Source organism: Amblyomma americanum, chromosome 6 (genome assembly GCF_052857255.1).
Source record: "Amblyomma americanum isolate KBUSLIRL-KWMA chromosome 6, ASM5285725v1, whole genome shotgun sequence".
Taxonomy (NCBI): Eukaryota; Metazoa; Arthropoda; class Arachnida; order Ixodida; family Ixodidae; genus Amblyomma; species Amblyomma americanum.
In genome coordinates this window covers 21,952,361-21,973,247 of record NC_135502.1, presented here as the reverse complement: position 1 = coordinate 21,973,247, position 20,887 = coordinate 21,952,361, and the positions used below count along the sequence as shown (strand labels likewise).

At 44.6% G+C, this 20,887-nt stretch overlaps 1 protein-coding gene across 10 annotated transcripts in view; it reads left to right on the top strand.

Moving 5' to 3' along the window:
- Nucleotides 1-20,319, top strand: part of LOC144136438 (protein couch potato-like) — a 123,841-nt gene extending 103,522 nt beyond the window's left edge. The window contains exons 4-11 of one of the 10 annotated variants that reach the window (XM_077668754.1): nucleotides 559-621; nucleotides 3,131-3,272; nucleotides 5,469-5,525; nucleotides 6,991-7,127; nucleotides 8,524-8,756; nucleotides 12,992-13,061; nucleotides 15,507-15,614; nucleotides 19,095-20,319. In XM_077668754.1, coding sequence (XP_077524880.1) covers nucleotides 559-621; nucleotides 3,131-3,272; nucleotides 5,469-5,525; nucleotides 6,991-7,127; nucleotides 8,524-8,756; nucleotides 12,992-13,061; nucleotides 15,507-15,614; nucleotides 19,095-19,109 — 825 coding nt within the window. In that variant the 3' untranslated portion in view covers nucleotides 19,110-20,319. The remainder of the gene's footprint in view (nucleotides 1-558; nucleotides 622-3,130; nucleotides 3,273-5,468; nucleotides 5,526-6,990; nucleotides 7,128-8,523; nucleotides 8,757-12,991; nucleotides 13,062-15,506; nucleotides 15,615-19,094) is intronic. The other 9 variants (XM_077668755.1, XR_013315615.1, XR_013315614.1 and 6 more) reach the window with 9 other exon arrangements.
- The last annotated feature ends 568 nt before the right edge of the window (nucleotides 20,320-20,887 follow it).

Genomic DNA, 20,887 nt, shown 5'->3' with positions numbered 1-20,887 from the left:
AAGAGTGCCTAAATAAAGCCAGTGGAAAAGAGTTCACAGAGGTCGACGCACCTTACAAAAACTGGACAACAGAATCGTATGTTATTCCCATTTAGGAATGTGGCAACAAGGCAGCATAAGACCACTTATATGTAGAAAGTATAGCTTAAATTACGATAACATAACATAGTTTGTGGGGTCTACTTACACAGTATTTCGGATATATTATTTAATAAATCTCGAAGAGTACGATAGCATTAGTCACCATATTAAGGAAGAGTACCATAGCATTAGTCACCATAACAAGTGCGTGTTTTAGACGGAAACCAAGTGAAACCCATACGCATGGTGGACTTAAGTTCGTTACATTGGTTTTTGGGAAGTATTTAAACGCTTGTAGAAGTGTAAAGAGATTAATTTAGCTCCCGAATTCTGTCCTCTTTTCGCGCATAAATAAATTCGCGTACTCAGAAAGCACATTTTTAACTGCTCACACATGTTACTCAACATGCTGGTTTGAAAGGAATATCACCAGTCTGAGATCATGACCTTTTTCTTTTTACTTTTTTTCGCATGCAGCCCGTAGGTTTTGTAACATTTTCATCACGAGCGGGAGCGGAAGCCGCCAAGCAGGAGCTTCAAGTAAGTTTGGTTAGGCATGCTTGTGACTACTGACGAAACATCTGAAAACGCAACTTAAAATTCTGATCGTTATGCTGGCCGAGCTCATTTTCATTAGGTAGGTTTTGAAAATATTAACACACAGGCTATTTAAATAGCAGCGCAAACACAACCCGCTACAACCTGGAAGCGCTCTGAAGATACTTGAGTTTGAGAATACGAATTATTTTACCTTACTCACCGAAAAAGTGCCCGAGTTACCATAGAAATAATGCTCTGAAGGAAGAGAGAATTAGTATGAGCACGTTTTTACGATGGGAGCGGAATCTTAAATAACTCTGTAGAAGCTTCGCCGCGTACTTTAGTTTTGCAGTTCTTAAATAACTTCGGCAGAAACAGCCAGTAAAAGTAAAGCTTTCTGAGAAAATCTGGGAGGGGCAAGATAACACATGCGGTACGCAGGACTTGAAACTTGTTTGGAGAAAAGTACAACTTATTGGCCAAGTACAAGTCCAATCACCAAAACTCGTCTAGTTTCATAACCAGGAAATTTATTTTATTAGTATACTTCTTTGCGAGCGCTGTAATAAGTACTCGTGGCAAAGAAGCATAACTAGCATAATCTCAGTTCGTGCCGATTGTGCCCAGTTTTACGTAGTGAATTCTATGCTTGAACGGTTGGCCAGTTCTCAAGGCGCACTACGTGGTACGTCTTTGTTGTTGCTTCAGAACTTCATGCGAGTTTAAATACTCCAGCGCGCGTAGTGTATTAACTTTGAGCAACGAATTTGCCACATCGCATTATTCCGCGATCCCGCAAGAGCAGTTTCACTGCAGCTTCATAAACGATTCTTTTAATAAGGGGCCCGCCAGAAGCGTCGCTAGAGTTTAAGCACAGTATACAGAGCAGGAGAGAGGCTGAAACGTAAGCGGGAGTCTTTGAGCCGAGCACCTTGCCAGAGGTAGCCAGTGGCACGCGCGGTGATGCGCTCAAATTTGGCAGCGCTAGGCGGCCATTATTCATTCACCGCAACCACCCGCCGCTCGCAGCTCCGGCGCGGCGCGGCGGCAACTTTGTTATCGGCCTCCACCGGCCGCCATTGCGAGTTGGCGGTCTTCATTAGGCTTTCCACCTGAAGGACTCGGTCGCCGCATGGCCAATGAGGCTGGCGATTATTCGCGCGAGGCACACTCGAGCCTCTAATGAAGCTCAGACTGACGCCGGGTCCCCCGATATGCGCGCTGTCTACCTGCCGAGCCTTGCTGGGGCGCTGATCGCCACTGCGCTCAGCTGGCCGCGCGAATGGATACAGCTTGTTATAACTGGCCCGGCCCGCTGAGTCGGCTGCGTTGTGGTGGGCTGCAAAGCGCTTGATTCGTTTTTGTGGTCTTCGCAGTAACGGTACTGGTGTTCTAGTTTTGTGTTGTTGCGGAAAGCTACAAAAGAAAAAAAAAGTGTGTTGAAAAGTAGAAGACGGAGGTGTCGGCTTTTTAAGTTTTAGCAGAGCGGGAATGTGCAAGCGAAGAAGTGTATCGTGTGCCTGCGGCACATGCGCAGTGGCCAGATGGGGTTGTGCACCTACTACTGCACATGCACATCCCACCTGTGCTAAAACTCTCTATTATATAATTTTATCATATCTAGTGAGCTGGGACAGTTGGTGCATGGTTGTACACAACAAACCCAGCTGAAGGGATGCAGACTCAGAGAATAAAGGACTACGATGGGCGTACTGCGTTTTCATTTTTGTATCCGCTCTTTCCGCTGGATTCATTGTGTGCTAACGCAGCGTTGTCGTCTACCTGTGCATTGTTACACTACATGGACATGAGATGTGCTGCGGAGAACATATAACTGACAGTCCGTTAGAGTAACAGATTGGATTTCAAGCGAAGGTTAAGTAGCGGGGATCGGCACAGAGTCAGGTGGGTAGATGAGATTAGAAAGTCAGCAGGGTGGCCGCAGCCGGCGCAGGTCAGTGTTAGGTGGAGATCAGTGCGATAGGTCTTTGTTATGCAGTTGATGTATACGTCAGCTGGTGATGATAATGGTGATGATGCCGCTATCACCGGCTGCCAACTGTGCATGCTGAAATGTCCCCGTCTGGGCACACCTGGCTACCATAAGAGGTAGCGGTATCGGCAGAAGAGTGGGGTAACGCTGTGCTAAAACGCTCTATTGCCGGCATAGAAATCCTATAAAGCCTGCTTAGTGCTTAAGGCGAACGCATACCTCAGCGGTGATAGTGAATGGAGTCTGTTAGAAACTTAGTCACTAGAAACCACCAGAGAAAGGATGAAGGCGGCGCTTAAGATTTTAAATAATTTAACATAAAAAGCGGCTCTGCGTATGGTACGTTTACTGCATGCTTGTGTATATTGCGGTTAACTAAGCGTAGTGTTGAAAAGAGGAAGGGAGAACATTAACCCAGCGATGCCCGCTTGGCCGCCAGCTGCGAGTGGGCAGCGGTCGTGGCAGACTAACCGGTGCACTCTCTCTCTGTTGCGTGTGCGCCCTGGGCGCGTGCAGCAGGGCGTGCGGTTCGACCCCGACCTTCCGCAGACCATCCGGCTCGAGTTCGCCAAGAGCAACACAAAGGTTAGCAAACCGAAACAGCAGTCTCCTCCCGCCGCGGCCACGCACCCGACACTCCTGCACCCTATCACGGGACGTAAGTAGCCGATGGCACCGGCACACGACTATCTCTCTCTCTCTCTCCTCCTCCGCTCCTACGGAGAAACGATGGCCGCGCAGAGGGCAGCCGGACGGCTTGACCGGCGCGCCTCGATCCCAGAGGCGCGCTTCGATCCCTTCTTTCCGTTCACCCAACGGGAAACTTCCCGGAACCTTACGCAGGAGAAATGCTATCGCGCCTTTTGTGAGGAGCGGAAGAGAAAGCCCTGAAGGGACACTGTTGCGCTAGATGGTCTCGCTTCGGCTGATGAAAGAGTACGGCTCAAGTGGGATGCAGTTAACGGGAACCACACTAACCGAATCATTCCGCCTGTGTGGTTTCCCGATAGTCGTCTTTTACTTTTTGTCCTTCCCTATTTAGCAGGCATGCACTAACGTGGGATGGTTTAGAACTGTACAGGAGGCGTGTAACAGTGGTAAAACGTGGCGGAGCCTCACAAACACAAAGCATTCGCTGTCATGCTTGTATACCTTGCTTTCATTCACTGGCTTAAGCTCTGCACTATCACTGATTTCCGAACAGGGAAGATATTGCTTCACAGAGGAAGGGAAAAGCTTTAGTCACTTGCCGCGATGTCCATTGCTGTACAAATCTTGATGCAACTTTAGAAGTCAAGAGAAAAAGAGAAGGCAGCGGATTTAGTGTTTCTACTGGTCTTCACATGAGCTGATAGCACTGACATTCGTAAATGGATACTGAGCATAAATTTCAACATTTTGTCCTTTCCTCTACAATCTTAGCAATCCAATTTGCGTCGTCGAAAAAGCGAACAAACGAATTAAAATAGGAAAGACAACAAGATCTCAAAGAAATTGCAGCGCGACAATATTCGGCATTGAAATCATTGGCTTACCGCTGTCAGAACAAGCATTAGAAGCGCAAGGGTAAAGTTAGAAAATGATGGGCCCGAAAAACTTCTTTCGAAACATTCGCTACACTGACCCTGCCGGTTCGCTTCCGTTTCAAGGAATAGCCGTCCGCCTGGTCACTGGCGGCCACTGCACTTACACCTGTCTCTTCTGTGGTCTGAACGTTGAGCGAGCATTCTGTATAACGCGAGGCCGCCACCATTCGAGTGTCATATAATAATGGGATGACTTATTTTTCGTGTGACTAAGAGCGGTGTCACAAGAGCCTTGTCCAGATTCAGTGTAATCACTGTACGTGGTGGCATGCGTTGTCCAGAAAGCCCGCGCACATGGCAATGCTGTTCACTCTCTCTCTGTCTATCTTCATTTCAAGGCTGTCTGGCAACGGTGTGCTGAGTGTATTTTCACTGGAGCAAATTCTGTCCACAAACGCTCCACACACACGGCCGCTATTTCTTGCGTCAATGTGGTTTTGCACATGCAGGAATGGCACATTGTGTGCACAAAACCATCTTCGCAGGCCTTTCGCCTTTGCCACTTCTCTCAGGTCTTTTCACCCACCGTGCAATTGATGTTTGGAACACGTCGCCAGATATATGGGAACGGTTCGTTCACGATGGGCAATGACTGAGTTGCATTGCTCCTCCTCGAATGTTTTTATCTTGAGAATAGCGATGCACCAAATTTTCAACATATTTATTTGCCCCGCCTGTACAAGTGATCCTGTTGCTTTCTTGGTGTTACCACGCTTCAGCAAGAAAGTTTTGCGCGCTTGGAAGTAGACGAATTGGAGTTTGTTCTTAACTTTTTTCCTGTTCTGGGTGGAAACATTCGAGGATAGCGCTGAGCTCTAAATTTCTTCAGCACCAGCACACCTGTTCACCGAGTCTACAATCATGTCTTGTGCGCCGTTCTCTTTATTGTGTATGGTGTCACATCTGCTCTTAACACGCAAGCTGCATGTGAAATAGTGCAGCTGCACTTTCACCACCTTTCTGTCCGACACTGTGTCAGGCTTTGGTTCTTGTTATGAGACACCAGTTTTCTTTGCCATTCCAGGGATTGGGTGCGTAATGTTAAGCGCCCTATTTCCGCTGCTTTCATATAAACATACCGCAAATTCCGGTATACAGCCCGCAGACTACACATGATTAAAGGTTACAATTTTGAGCTCTGCGGACGATATGTAAATGGGGACACTACAACATTTCTCTTTTCAGTATCGCCAAATATAGCATGACATTCCCGAATTGATCCTGTGTACCGTGTGCCGACAATCTAGAGAATAAATGTTTATTTTCAGTCAATGTTGAGGCCTGCGGACAATACACCGGGTGCGGACTGTATACCGGAAATTACGGTAAATATTCTGCAAGTCTGAAGTGAATACGTGATTTGAGATTTGGAATTACCTGAACACGCAAGTTAGAGACATGTTAATTAACAATGACGCCTTTTTGCAATCAAACCTATGATAGATTTGCAAGCATATATTGCGATTTATCAGTTTAAATTGTTGATAATTTTACGAATTCTGGCTTTAAAAGACGCAAAATGTGAAGTGCTGAAAGCAAGTAATACTAATGCTGACTGTCATGCCGCCAGTTATAATACTGAGAAAATACAATAAACCAATGCGTCAATGGGTCTGTTCAGAGTAGAGCTGACTACATTATACGTGCAGAGGAACCATACTCAGGTCAGCCCAAGTGCGTGTGCAAGAAGCCTGGGCCAAGCCGTGGTAAAAATATTGAACTACACCAAACCCCTCAAAAAAACCTCAGTTGCCCGTTATCCACCTACTATGCTTCTGTCCTCTGATATGCTCGCTGTTTGTTGCTTCTGTTTGCTCTTTCTTACCATGATTAAGACCCTAATATGGGGAACATACTTAACGAATGCTTATTTTTAAACTGATACTTTTAAATTAACGCTGTAGAAGTATAAGCAGTGCCAGGAAGCAACTGTGTTCTTTCACTTGTAGTTTGTGTGCTGCGAAGATCGAATTCTTTTGAAAAGACAAACAACTCCTCACCACGATTTTAAATAACTAGGAATAAGCAGCCAAATCGGCCAATTAACTGCAAAACTAATTTGCAACCGATGAATGCGGCACATGAGGACGTCTTCTTCCTAGCGTTGGCAGGCCATCTAAGCACTTCAGTCAGATAAAGAAGGTGATAGGATGCACTCACGGCGTACTGAGGCGCCTATGATGCCCGATTGAAGGTCTTTCTAAAAGCACCTCTTCGAACTGCTACTCTCCTCAGAATTGAAACTCAGGTGACTGTCATAGCTATCGATATGTAAGTGAGAAAAACATCAAATGTACTTACTAGCGGTAATGTTACATAGAATAATAACCTGCGAAGAAGTAAGGAAGCTTTATTTTAATGTTTTGTTGAGGAAATCGGATGTCAGAGATGCGGAAACGCTTAGACGGTATAGGTGCAGGAAGTTGGAGTTTTCAAAAACGAGCGAAAATCCTTTGGATAATTCACACTGGTTGCTACATGCGTTTGCTAGGTCGAGATGCTGATCGTTCTCGGCTCCATTACATGCTAGGGGATGTACTCCGCACGATTATTTTTCCACCTTATCTGTTTTTCGCCTTTGGCATTGGTGGGCACCACTACCAGTATCAGGGCCAGTGACATACATGGCTATCATTCCCGACGTCACCTGTGACGTCGGGAACCCGGCCCTGTGCAAAGAAACCCGCTTATCGTTCTGCTCATAACCGTAGGCAGCGTTGGTAGCGCTCGAATGCGCCTGCGTGTATGCCCGTTGTGTTGTGCTGCGAATGTCCGCGGTGTCGTGCACAGAAGAAATCGGCGCCGCCTTGCTGCCGGGGACCCATGACGGCTGGCCACACCACCCGCTCTCCTACGCCGAAGTGCCCGTCACCACTACCCTGCACACTGCGGCTCTCATGCACCCGGCCCTTCACGCGCAGTTGCCCGTGAGTACACGTGATGTCGTGCATTCCCTGGCTGCTCTTAGGACAGGCGACAGCTTCGTGCTGCTTACGCCGTGCCAAGGCTGGGGCCTTCTCAGACGCTTCTTATCGCAAATGTCCCAGCGAACGGAAGCCGCCAGTTTGGAAGCAAAGACAGCGTTGCTTCTTTACGAAGGAAATAAAATTAAGACTGTGGCGCGAACTTAGAACAGGCGAAGACGGGCAACACGTTTGGAAACTACTCACTTCGCAACGTTGTTATGTTGATCGTAAGCCAAGTTGAGGCCTATTGCTGCCGCTCTGTCGTTTGCGCCTGACAGAGCTTGTCAGTGCACTCTGCATATAATTTTCTGAGCACGTGTTCAAAAAAGAGTGCTAAGAATTTCGTGAGCGGTGGGTTTGGGAAGAGCCGAAACTGCGTTAATCTTACAGAAAGTTAAGAGAATCGACCTTGGTTTTGTGCGCCCAGCTTTCAAGAAGGGAATGACCTAGAAATTTCTCGTAGTCTAAAGTAACTCCTGTATAATGCTGAAGATGTGAAAGGATTCGCTAACGATGTCAGCGCACTCGAGAGGGATGCCTTCTGACGCTGGTTTGCAGCTATTCGCTGCCGACATTGCATGCGGCGTCTACAATTGCACAGATACATAAACTTAGTTCATGATCAGAGCAAACACATACTAGCACCGCTGGTCATGCTTATGTTGGACACACCTTTCCCAAAGGTGAAGTTATTTTTTGAGTGCTGTGCATTGTTATAGTACTGAGCCCAGTATGGTCGGAATGTGACGCGAACGAATCATGTCAACCATAACATGCTCTTGAACTTTCGACTTCATCTATTTGAGCAAGATACGTAACAGCGGTTTCGACGTGAAGATAGAGCACTTAGCGCAGGCTGAGCTGTGGGTGCAGAGATATGTCGATAAATACCTTGGTGTAACAATATCTAAAATGCATTTCAGTTTCATGTTAACACGCACGCTGGAATGCTCGCATTAGAGATGTCCACTGTCTTCCACGTTATATGCCACAGCAGCGTCGATGCCTTGGAACAGCGTATGGATGCCCCTCAGCGTGCCCTCATAGACCATTAGGTCCTGTGTTTCATACATTTTGCAAAAAAATATACAACCCGTTCAGTTTGCTCCTCGGGTCTGTCTTTGTACCGAGAGTGCTTATAGTTCCTCTTTACTGAGGGAAATTTTCGCTATAACCTTTCCGGAACTTGGGTGTGACGGGAGCCCGTGTCCCGCCAGCACTTTGTGAGCGTTCAAGCATTCATAGCTGTAAAGGTATGAGTGACAAGCAAAGTTTTCTCTGTTTTCTAAGTGCCACAAGCATTGAGGCGACACTTATCGAACGAGACGAAACAGACGCGTGCTTTGTGCCAACGCAGCCTCCGTTGACAATGACACACCCGCTGTCGCACGCGGCGCTGGCCGGGAGCGCGGCTGCCATCCACGCGACCATGCCGCCGCCGCACCTCGTGGCGAGCCCGGCGCTGGCCTCGCCCGTCGGCTCCACCTCGTCCTCGGCTGCCGCAGCGGCTACGCCACCGTGCTCCACGCTGTTCGTGGCCAACCTCGGACAGTTCGTCTCCGAGCAGGAGCTCAAGGACCTCTTCGGAAGGTGTGTCTCTCCAGTCGGCCCCCGACGCCGAGCACTGTTCCGGCATGCCCGTACACTGCGCGAAAGCATGCGCAGATGTGACGCCACTTAAACGACGTCCGCTGAGAGATGTGATCCGGGATGAGTCCGGTGCCCGCTCTATCTGCGAACGTATTCGGACAGGTTTACGGGACAGCCTCGTGTAGGTCTCTCGATCATGGCCTTGGGTGAGTTTATAATGGAACACTCGACCACTTATATTAAAATTTAACTTGGCTGTATGCAAGTCGCGCTTTTAGACGCTAGTCAAGGAAAAACAACTAGAAATAAAGTGCCGCCCACACCGATGATAAATTGGAATCAACTTGAAAACAAACAGCCACAGAGGCCCGTAAAGACCGAAGTGTTTTTTATCCTAGATTAAGAATCTAGACTGAGAGCGGTCTGTTCAGTAGCCGACCACGTATACAAATCATCGTACTTTCTAGTGCTTTCGTCGAGTTGCTGCACAAAAGCTGCAGTAACCATCAGGCCAGAAGCTAACTAAATAGTCGGAGTCCTAAGACATATTTCAGTTTGATTTATAATGTTCAAGACGCATCCGAGTTTTAGCACTTTCCTTGCTGGTAGCCATGAGAATGGAGAACATCTGGGCCGGTATATTAAAACAACTCTTTTGCTTCAATTTTCTTCACTCCTGGACCGCCGCGCAGACTTGCAGGCAAGATAGCCAACAAGAGCGTGTCGTCTCCTAAACCGGGGAAAAGGGTGAAAAGAATGCAAATGGAGCGAAATCGGAATAGAATAGTTGTAATTTTCCGCCCCTTGCGTTTCATGAACTTTGGTCACTAGCAATTGTAGCAGGTTATGAGGCTCATGCGTCCTGCAGATCCCGGGGCGGTAAGGGGCAATAACTGTTCCGTATTAAAATTAGTGTTCTGCTCTTAAAGCCATAGCTACCCTCTTCACGTGTGGCAGAGTACGTTCCGGGACTATTATCCTAAATGTGGTCAGGCTGCGACATTTGAAATCAAATGGTAAAAGCAGCTACGCGGGGTAGTCGAGAGGCTTTGGAGATTCCCTTGTCCAGTTTACTTTGAAAAACACGATTGCCTTTCCTAATCTTCGGCTTCTTTTGCAGCATATACACACGCAAAAAAGTCCAATGAAGGCGCTCTCAGTGCACCGTTCTTTTGTGTTCAGTTGCATCTGCAGATGAAACACAATTTTAGGACTGTTTATATCAGATTTGCGCAAAAACTTAGAAACAGGCTATCGCTTGTGAAAAAAAAAAGCAGAAATACTTACCCACGCTTTTTAAGTGTTCGAATACTGCGTTTGAATACCCGAATACCACTTTGAATGGTACGTGACCATCTTAGTCTTTCGAATTTAGTGTCGACATGCTAACATGGTATGAAGTGCGCAAAATTCTAATCAGATTGCGCTCTCCGGTACCTGAAAACACTCTTAACGCATTCATTCTGACAATGCGTGAAATCGATGTTCTGGCCACATTAAACGTGGTAGCTACAAATGCGTTTAGGGAGTTGCGGCAACAGAAGAAGAGGATCGTATTTTGCATAACAGTTGGGCACCGAAGCTTTTTAAAAGAAATAATAGTAATCTTTTCTTGATAAACTCGTTTTTTATTTCAGGCAAACTTATGCGTTAGGTTATATTATTTATTTTGCGCAGTAGGCGCTTCACAAGCATTTCAGACCAATGCAGATATGCATTCTACAGCAGGTGTTTTTTTCCAAGGTGAACAATAATGCTGACGACGCGGAATTTTTAAAGCAGTACTTGAATCTCGAATTATCTCGAGAGGCTCAACGGCCGACTCTTGACTTTCTGTTCACACACACAAACTACCAGCAAGTACATTTTGGCGCACATAAGTGCGAAATGCTTAAATGGAGAATGAGGACAAGACCGTCCAGTTATTATTCTCAGTAAAATTGAATTCTATGGCTCCTTCTGGGTATGTCGATGTTTAACGCTAAAAATAAAGACGCATTTATTCCCCGGAAAGTCACCGTTAAAAATTATCCGGACGGTCGATTAAAGCTAGGGACTTCCACACCGAGGACGATTGGTTGCCGCCATTTTGAAGTGAATGGCGGTGTAGCATAGCCTGCGCGATCTGCGAAAAAAATTTTGTAATGGCGGTGTAGCATAGCCTCCGCGATCTGTGAAATTCGGTGTAATGGCGGTCGCGAAATATTCGGTACCGTTGCACGTAGTTTATTGCGAAATGGGCCGGTGATGGCGACATTTGTATTTCATTGTTCTATTCGTTCTTGCTTGTAAAAGCTCCGTTTTTAATGAGAGTAGTCGCCTTGTTGTTAAAATGCCGTAGTCTATCAATACAAGCGAACTTCAATTTGTCCTCAAGGTCCCTTTAAAGCACAGAAGGGTTTAAATCCAGGGTTGCACAGCAAAGGTATTAGCTGCGCAATGCAGATGCAGATAGAATAAGAAAAGCAGAATGCAATACCAGCTCCGGACAGATAGGCGAAAGTCCTTTGTCGATTGTTCCATCATGCTTCAGTGAATAGATCGGAGCCGCCAATCAGATCCTGTACACTTAGCCTCCTGAAGTGAAGATAAAATTATGCGTAGCGATGAAATCCCTTTATATGCCTTTTGTTTCAGGCCTTATCTCTTCTGCAAGGATAATTTCAGTGCGTTCATACATGCGAGGATATGCGGCCTTGCAATGTCAACTTGTGAGAGCTGCCAGAATTTTTCATTATGGACTAGCGGGTAGCTAAGATTGGTTGCTTACGTATTGTGCTCTGGGCTTATCTTTCGCTGCCACTACTGTGTAGAGTTAATGCTGCACAAGTTATGCGCTGTGCGCTTTTAGCACACGTTGGTGCGGACGACTAAATATTATGTCAGTGTAGTTAATTGGCAAATGCTTACGCCAACAGTATCGCTCCTATTTTAAATAAAATCCTTTGCGATAATTCGTTGGACCAAAACGAAAGTAAATAGTGACTGCACTGAGCCTGTGCCTTCTTTTTATGTTTTCCTACATTGGGCGTATTTTTTTCTAAACACAAGAGTATGCATTCAGATATGCATCGATTTTAGCAGGACACTTCTGCACTTTCAACGTTTCGGACCGTTTAACCAAACATTTCCCCGTCGTCTTTCACGCTCTATCTCGTTTCTCAGCAGTCGTGATGTTAGCTCGACGTTTACTTTATTTGCAACGTTAAATTTGAAACGTTTTAGTTTAATCCCCTCATGTTGTGTCGGTGTTGTTCACTGAAAGCGTTGTAGCGGGCTCAGTTCGTTGGCAGCGAAGTTGCGCAATGATGTTGCAGTTGACTTTGCGCTGGGTCAATCGTTCTGGTTTAAGAGCAAGCTAGTCGTTGTGCTGCAATGGAGTACCGCGCATAACTGTTTCGATTGTACCATTGGCCTGCTACGACGCTTTCCAAACTGTGCTCTGCATTGTGCTGAGACGGACCACCTGTAACGTCACTGTGCTCTTTACACGCCTCTCTGACGTTCTTCTCTCCGCTCTGGACTAACTGTAGTGAAGCACTTGTCGGGCTGCACGTTGAGACCATGAACTAGACTATTCTCGGCGCTTGTTGTGACTCACATGTTATGTATCTTGTGTGCATGCCTGTAGACATTGTGCTAGTACGCATGAGATATCCTTCTCTTGGACGCTTGCTTCCAGCTGTTCCTTAGGCAGTGTGTGGACAGTGTGGCAAAGAGCTGCTCGTAGCGAACAAATTGCATTGGCCGTGAAGCCGACAGATTTTCGAAGGCAGGCATAATAGGTGGCCTTGGAAACAGCTGTTTGCTAAGAAGGACCGGGTCGGGAGCAGATATTGAAAAGACAGCAGCCGCGGAGTAAGTACTAATGAAATGTACGGCTCTAAAGATTGAAGTAACAGCTGTCGTGAATGACAGCATATCATGCCAGGAAATGCGCGAAAGAAATCGTTAAATTTTCGAGCTACGCTCATACACTGAGCTTACAAGAGGCGCACAGCTACAGAGGATGCACTGGGCCTGTGAGGTTAGGGCCCTCGGTCTATCCCTCACTAAACGCCAATCAATTTGTTCGTTATTGCCGTAAGCGGCCTTACTATGTGGCCTAAAGTCCCTTCCGGGTCAGGCTTCAATGCTAGCTAAATGGTTCACAGCTAGAGCAGCCCAAGGATTATGTTAGAGCAGAGTTCGCGAGGACGAATGCACTCACGGGAACCATTATTTTCTAATTTCAGTTTCCCGGGTTTTTGCCGCTTGCGTATGCACAATAAAGGTGGCGCTCCCGTAGCTTTTGTCGAATATCAAGTAAGTACTGCCTCTGTACACATCTTGAAGAACATGAATCATACATTATGAGAAATGCAGGCCTAGCAGCCTTGAGGGCGAATACCAAAGAAGTCTCCTGAAACGGAGAACGAGAACCTCGGTTCCGTGTTTGCCTATTCTTTTTGGTTGTGTTGCGCTCGCTTCTTTTGTAGCGGCCCTCTGTCTGTCGCGAGCTCCCTCCTTGTTGTGCGCTGCATGCCAACACACCTGCATTTTGCCTGCTTCCTTGCTTGCACCTGCCGTCGCTGCGCATACAGCCAAACACGGGATCTAGGTTCCAATAATCTGGCAGCTCGATCTGTGGGTAGTGACAGAAAGCGGCGAGGTTTTATTTCAACCTGTCTGGCTGCGTAAGGAGCCCATCTTGCGCTGTTGTTTTGCATGCTTGTAGAACACGCAAATCCGCTTACACATGAGCGTGTACATAGCCGTTATGGGGAGTCAAAAGTCTGAAATAGGGTAAGGCACATGCATCCATATTTTAATGCAGAGTAGCCGATGACGCTGTTCGGCTGAGATTTGTGCGACTTAAACGAGCCGTATAAAATGCAGGGCCTTTCAATGGTAGCACAACTGTAGCGCTGGTTTATGATATCTGCTGAATATTTTATTCTGCGGTAAGTATCGCAGCTTTAGTTGACATCGTACATCATTAACAGGACTTGTAGACGGGACTTAGGGTTTGTACTTTACGTCCTCAGAGGGACATGCTTTAATTTCCAGTAGGTACGATAAGGGGCAGCATCATGCCAGGTGTTTATTGAGTATTTCTTTCGTAGTAAGGAAATCCACAAACCTATGCACTTCGTCTGTCATTGCGCTTGGCTAATAAGGGAATGAAAATGCACTCTGCTGGAAGCAGAAACGATGAGGTGAACACTCATCACGCATTTAAGGCGCCGACAAATTAAACATGCCATCGACAAAAAAAACAAAAAAACATTAACAGCGCCGTATTGTAGCGCTATGCAAAGGAAGTACTACTTTTAATAACAGAATTTGTTCTTGTCCATTAGAGCTAGTGATCTGCACTTTCTGCTTCTTTCTCTGCGAAAAAATATGTGGGCGACCGTGTCCTTCCTTATCTGTCACGAACACAAACAGCTCTCTTTTCATTATGCAGATTTGCCGTTTTCTTTTTTATAGTAAAAAATCCCCACAGCTGCATAGTATAAATCGCTATTTCCGTGCTTCGGTTTGACCAATACCGCCAACACTGAAACTTTTGCCGCTACGAAAAATTCGGTTCTGAGGCTCCGGCAAGAGACCAGCTGTCTGCTGGAAAGACAAGTACTGACCTGGGAACACAAAAGATAAACAAGTACATTTATTAAGTCAAATGAACATTTATCAGCTTCTGTTTAGCACTGCTTACTTGTACTTTTGTTTGCTGTACGCTATAGCATAATCACATATAGTGAAATAAAAAAATAGTCAAGAACCATTTTCTTTTCAACGTCTAGTTAGTTCTGAATGGGTTGGTAACTGTTACAGCTTTGATCGCAGTTGATCTTGACTGGCACTCACTTGTATTATTCAGTAATTTGTTAGAATATATTTTACGAATAACTATAATAGTGCTTGCTTAAAGTGCATGAAACTGGCGTACATTTAGTTTAAACCCCAGAAAAGATTAACGTAACGGGCCATGGCGTTGAACTATATTATGCTGCCACATTCTCAGTTTCATTTCTTGTATGCCTACTTTGCGCAAGTTCTTTTCTTACCTGCATGATATTTGCTTCCGGGCACTTTCTGTTTGGCGCGCTGCTTCTTCTAAACAAGAAATACCTTAATCAATGCTTTATACTGAAAACACTTTTTCTTGCGCACTTCATTTTTATTTTTTCAAGGAGCTGATGCTAGTGCTTTGAAGTAACGCCCGTAACATATCAGCGGGCGAAAAAACCACATGTCTTCAGTTTAGCTGGAATAAAGACTAGAAGAGTTGGAACCGGTTAGGATTACGGTTACTGTCGAGTGATTTCAGAAGGGCGATATGTAGAGGAAACGGTTTTCAGAAACCGATGTCTAAATGTAGTGAAAAAAAAAGTATTGAATTCATTAATTCGATGTAAAGCACGGCATAGGGTATCAGTTGTCAGTAACGGTGAAAAAAGAAGAGGGCGGAATTTTTAAAATTCTATTTGGTGTGCGTTGGCGCCATCAATCACGCTGAAAAGAATATTAGCATCAAGCTGAGTACAGAATCAAAAATAATGAATATTGTTCCGCTTTATAAATAAATGAATCCGTAATTGCGAGGAATGAAAAAGGTGACTTCGGAGGCTTTTTTTCCCGCTCTCAACCTTAAAACTTGGCCTGAGGCAACGTAGGAATATTTGATCACGCAATCAGTGTGCTTGTGGACGAGTGACTTAAGACTGCGGCTTAACGTGAGGCTTTCTGTTTGCTTATTTGCAGGACGTCCGCCTTGCAACACATGCTATGAATGCCTTGCAGGGCTGTGTACTGTTCTCCTCAGATCGAGGTGGAGTCCGCATTGAATTCGCCAAAAACAAGATGGGAGAGGTGAGAGCACCGAAAGTCCTAATTTACAAGTGCAGCATAAAATGAAGCAAAAGACGCAAACCATAGTAAGGGTGCAACTGGAGAAAGAAGGTAGGAAAGGCTTACCACCGGCTCCTTACAAGCTTGTGTTCAGACTGCTTTGTAGAGTCAGAAGTTCACTTTTATTGCACCTATGCTATGGTCGGCGTGTCCTCATTTATTTTTAGGGCCTCATTTATATGTCACGGATTTCTTTCCAGCTTTCTGCCTTTCCTTTTTTCTGGGTAGTTTCCTCCTCCTCCTCCTCCTATCCTCTTGTCTGGTTACGCAACTTGTTTGTTAGGTTCACAAAACACAGCGGCTCGAAAGCCAGGCTCCAGAACGTGAAGAGGAAGTGCAGAAATCAGGCAAAAAAAAGAGAAAAACATTGTCGTTTCACAGCCGCGGGGAACTAGTGACTTATATTTTAACACTTTGTGTTTACCTGAGCATCGGACAAGATAAAAGCAGCGGAATAATGACGGTAGTATTTGGTGTATAAGAGCACAGTATAAGCACAAACAGTAATAGTAAGGAAAACTGTTGTTTGCTTACAAGGGTGAATGTAACTAAAAAACGAAGTGAAAAACAAATTCCACTGAGTTACGCAATTTGGCTGCTGCTGAATTGATTGGAGTGCCATATTAAAAAAAAAATATTGCACCTTCATGATTGAATCGCACGTGTTGCTCTTTTACCGGAGATTTTCCTAGTAGAGTGGGCCTTGCGCATTTCTCACCTTCAAAGGCATTTGGACCAGGACCGCCATCGGTTGCTTTCATAAGGACGCTGAGATGACTGCAGTATGTCTTTTTTTTTTTAAAATTCGTATCTATAAGGCTAGCTAAACACAGTATCCGCTTCCAGCCAGCCATAATGGTGTCACTAATTTTCTCGATGTTATTGTCACAAAAGCAGTGGTGGAAAAACATTAAAATTTCAACTTTCCATTTCTCCGAAATGTCTACCGAACCAAGGTTAATAGAGCGCAAAAAGCCGAACAATCAAATTTTACTGTGAGAAAACAATGTATGGAGTTGTCCCCAGCGTCCTTTTAACGACTGGCCCTGCAGGGTGTCAAAGTGCTGTGTACAGAGAAACTTGAGCTGGGATAAAAAGGCATACTGACTTGAGGCAAAGTGTTGTGCTAAGTTGCAAAAGTGGGAAGTAAGCCGAAGAATGAAAATAAATTGTAATATCGCCACTATAACCGCTGATAGACTATTCCCAAAGAAGCAAATTTTGTTATGTTTTGTTACGCTCATGTTGCTTTGAGCTAAACGGGATAGCTGCGCTTGGGTGGATGCCAATGAGCAATTACTACCTTAGTATAACGTACGGTTAAACTTTATGATTAATCTGAGGGCTCTTTTTTTTCTATGCATTGAACGAAGCGCGCAAAACAGTCACCATACGCGAGATTGTTGCAGCTCGAGCCTGTCTAGCAACCCTGGATTCAGAACGCTGGCACAGGTTAACACAAACTACGAGAAGGAGGGGAGGGGGGGAGGGGGGGAGGGCGCTCGAACCGTCAAGCGCTTGTCGGTGGAGGCTTTCGAGCATGAATAAAAACCTTCACCGTGGGCCTGGTTTTGTAAAACTGAAGCCATTGTTCTTTCCTTTTCGTGCCCTGGTGGTTTGTAATTCAATGTTCTGAATCGTCTGTCGGTTGTTCAAAATCCGCTTAATTCATAATAAGTAAATAATTACTTCAGCCAGAAATACAGAATGCCATGAAGCAAACAAGGCGACCTCAACGATTTTTTTAGGTGTATTTTCGGGGCATGCAAAACTTTATTTGAAAACGATAGTTCCAAATTTGCCACACACTTCACATTAAAACAGCAACTTTCGTGTATTAAAAAACTTTATCTCCATCTGCATTAATGATTGAAGCGGGTGATCCAGTTCTCCAGTGTGATTTTTAAGATGAATAGATGTGTTTTAAAAAATATTGTGTTGCAACGCACGTAATTAGTTTATTTAATCTAATTGTATTCAACGAATCTCTCACAATCCTATGGTATAAAAAAACAAAAGCATGGGAAAGAAGCTGGAAATTACTGGAGTGATGAGAAGTGGAAGTTCGGCAAAATAAGTGTCATTAAAACGTCTGAAGGTCATGCTGCGGAACGGTGGCATGAAGCACCTTTTTTGGAAGTGCTAGCAAAGCTCTTTCTGGCGGTGCGAATTCCTAGAATTACTTTTTGTGCTTTGCGGGTGACGAAGGAATTATTTGTGTTGTGATTTGGCTTTCACCTTCCATATGGTGACAAGGGTTTCAATCCACTGCACGCTTCAGGGTTAAAATTATCATCTAAAAGATGCAACATGCGCATCTGGCTGGTTACCGTTTTCTGTTGACAGATGCTGCCAGCATGTGGCCTGAGATGTGGCCTGGCAGTTTTGTTGGCAACTTCCAGAAAAAGGGCTTTACTTTTGATGGCTGGGTTTGGGTGACTGAGTACAAAACGCTTTCGGGAAAGATTTTTTTTTTTGCCGCCGATGATATTCTCGACTGCTGCACGCTACACAAGGAAACGATATAGCATGTCCTTGCGCACTTGCACCCCCCAGCCCTCGGCAAAGAAGGCGACCGAAGAGAGGCAAGACGCTTTGTTGATTCCAAGGCAGCCAAAGGTGAACTCAACATTCAGCGAGGGGAAACAAATAACAATTACCTAAATATAGGCGGGAAATGCGGAGAGAATAGTTTTGTTAGGAAGTGAAGACTACTGCCATAATTGTTTCTGAAAAACACGCGTAAGACGTTTTTTTTTTAAATAGAAGGCAGCTGTTCCACATCTAGTCCGAAAAAAAAAGTTTAAATAATCGATCTTAGGCCTATTTGTATCCATACCACAATGGCGGCGATAACAAAAGTTTGCCCACTGTCATCAAACATGCTCCCCTCGTGATTCTGGGTTGCGCATATGATGCCGGGTGCCTGGTTGTACGGCGACAACGCGCCTTGCATGACCGTTGTCGAGAGAATGTCGGAGGCGAAAAATGAATGTCATAAGAAATTCTTTTGTTGATATTTGGTAGGTATTGTGCGCGAGAAGGTGCATCGCAAAGAACGCAAGAGACGAACCTAAAACCTCCCGAAGAAGTTTTTGACATTGCGAGTAGAGAAAGAAATTTACCACGGTCCAGACCCGGGTAGTGAAAAATAAGTGTCGTGTTAGATTTTTTTGTTAGATTGTTTTTTTTTGTTAGGGAGAAGGCAGTGACATCTCGAGACTGTCTGAACCAATCGATAAGGACCGGTGACTTAAGTATCTCGGGACAGTAAAAATTGGCATTAGGACACGCTGTTTCATAAAGCAAATTTTTGTTTGTATAATAGTCAGTTTCACATAGTTACATGTAAGTGCGAAGTTCTAATACACGGTTGTCACCTATGTTTAATTTTCCGACTCTCATCAAGTTGTACCTCCCTGTTTGCTTTTTTCTTTGCAGGTTTCCCGTGAATGATGAACTGGAACGGTCGCGAAAACGCTTCAAGTTTCCGTAGGTGAATCTCGGTGTGTGCTCGAGAGGTGTACACAGCATGCTGCAATGCAAGCAACCAAAGGCGAACGCTTGGACTATATTTTCAGTACATTGCATTAATCGCGTTTCCCGAAGGAGACGACTCTAGTTTGTGATGAAAAAAAGTGTTATTTAGGCAAGCAAGTGAGTGTTTAGCGAAGAGTTTTTGATTTTTCTTTGTTTTGTATCACTCGACTGTCATACTGTCTTGCGAAATCTTTATCGCAGCGGCAGATCGTCGCAGCATTGCTTTTATTCACTTGAGGCGACGATAATGTATCGGTGTGATAGATGAGTAGCTTAGAAGTCATGTTGTGCAGAAGCTTGTGTGAGAACGCCTTCTACCCATGATGCTTTGAAACTTTGTCGCTGTCAGAAGTGTCTTAGCGCACGACCAGGCTTGTTCTCCTAAAGTCTGAAAGTTGCCCTTGCTGATACTTTTACCGTAAACCATGACATGTAGTGCTTGCCTCCTCGCGGTTGTGCCATGCATTGAATTGAGTTTTCAGAAAACTGTGCAGAAAACATTTGTGAACTCTGTACGATACTCCAAAGTACATCCAGTTAACGCAGAAATCGCGGTTATGAGTTGAAACCAAAGAGACAGCTGCTGGTAGCGAAAAATTGAGTTCACAATGTTGTACTAGTCACAGTGTACAAAGAGAAGCTGTATTCAGTATATTTATAGTAAACCGACTTTATGGTGTGTTTCATGAAGATTTCTCCCAAATTTACCGCTTAATTTATTTAGATCCTTGTGTGAAGTTTATTGTGCTAACACTCAAAATAGGATGCCGACTATTTAGTTACTGTCAGCAGGTGAAGCATAACATAATAGCTATAAAAGCATACTTTGTTTCAAAGATGTATTTTTATCATAGAGCTGATATTCCCAGTGACCTTTATATGCAGTTGTTGCTGAAACAGCTAACGCATTCTTTAAACTCATAACTAATGCCTTTTCTCTATCAATAATCATTTCCTTTTCATTATTTTTGGGTCGTGCCGATATGTTTGTTTTGTTATGTAATTTACAAGTGCTACCTTTTCATTCATAACCATTGAATATGTTACTGCTTGTTTGGACCATTTTTTGCATGATTATTCTGTATTGTATTTTTTGTTACTAAAGCTATTTAATTATGAATTTTGATTTGGAGTCTTCCTTGTTTTTATTCAGATTCGATACCTAAATGGTTGGAGGGAACATTTAAGCTGCTTGCTTTTGAGCTGGAAGAAGTATGAAGTGTCTGAGTGAATGTCTTAACAGTCATCATCACTTGGACTGTAAAACAAATATGCGATCCATGAGAGGCCAAGCTCTAAGTATGTGCGTGTTTAAATTGCAACAAACAAGATACTGCACACACATAAGTTACCATTGACTATGGTGTTAGCCTTACAGTGAGAAATCTGTGAGTGTTAGTCGCGGTTACAGAACATTTCCTTGGAAGCTACTTTGCTACGACGTTAGGTACAGCGATGACTTGACTATTGCATTTACGTCAATTTTTGCTCAAGAATGTTCTATACAATGCGCACATTTAGAACTGGCACTTTTCATACAAAATGATTTGTCGACCCTCCTTTTATTGTTATATATTCAGATGTGTTGAGCACTCAAAGAAGCATTAGCAGTCTGCTCTTTGTAAGCACTTTGTTATCAGCAACAGAATGTGTGGACTGTGCGCATTCTTGATTGATGCTACGCAAAAACTTTT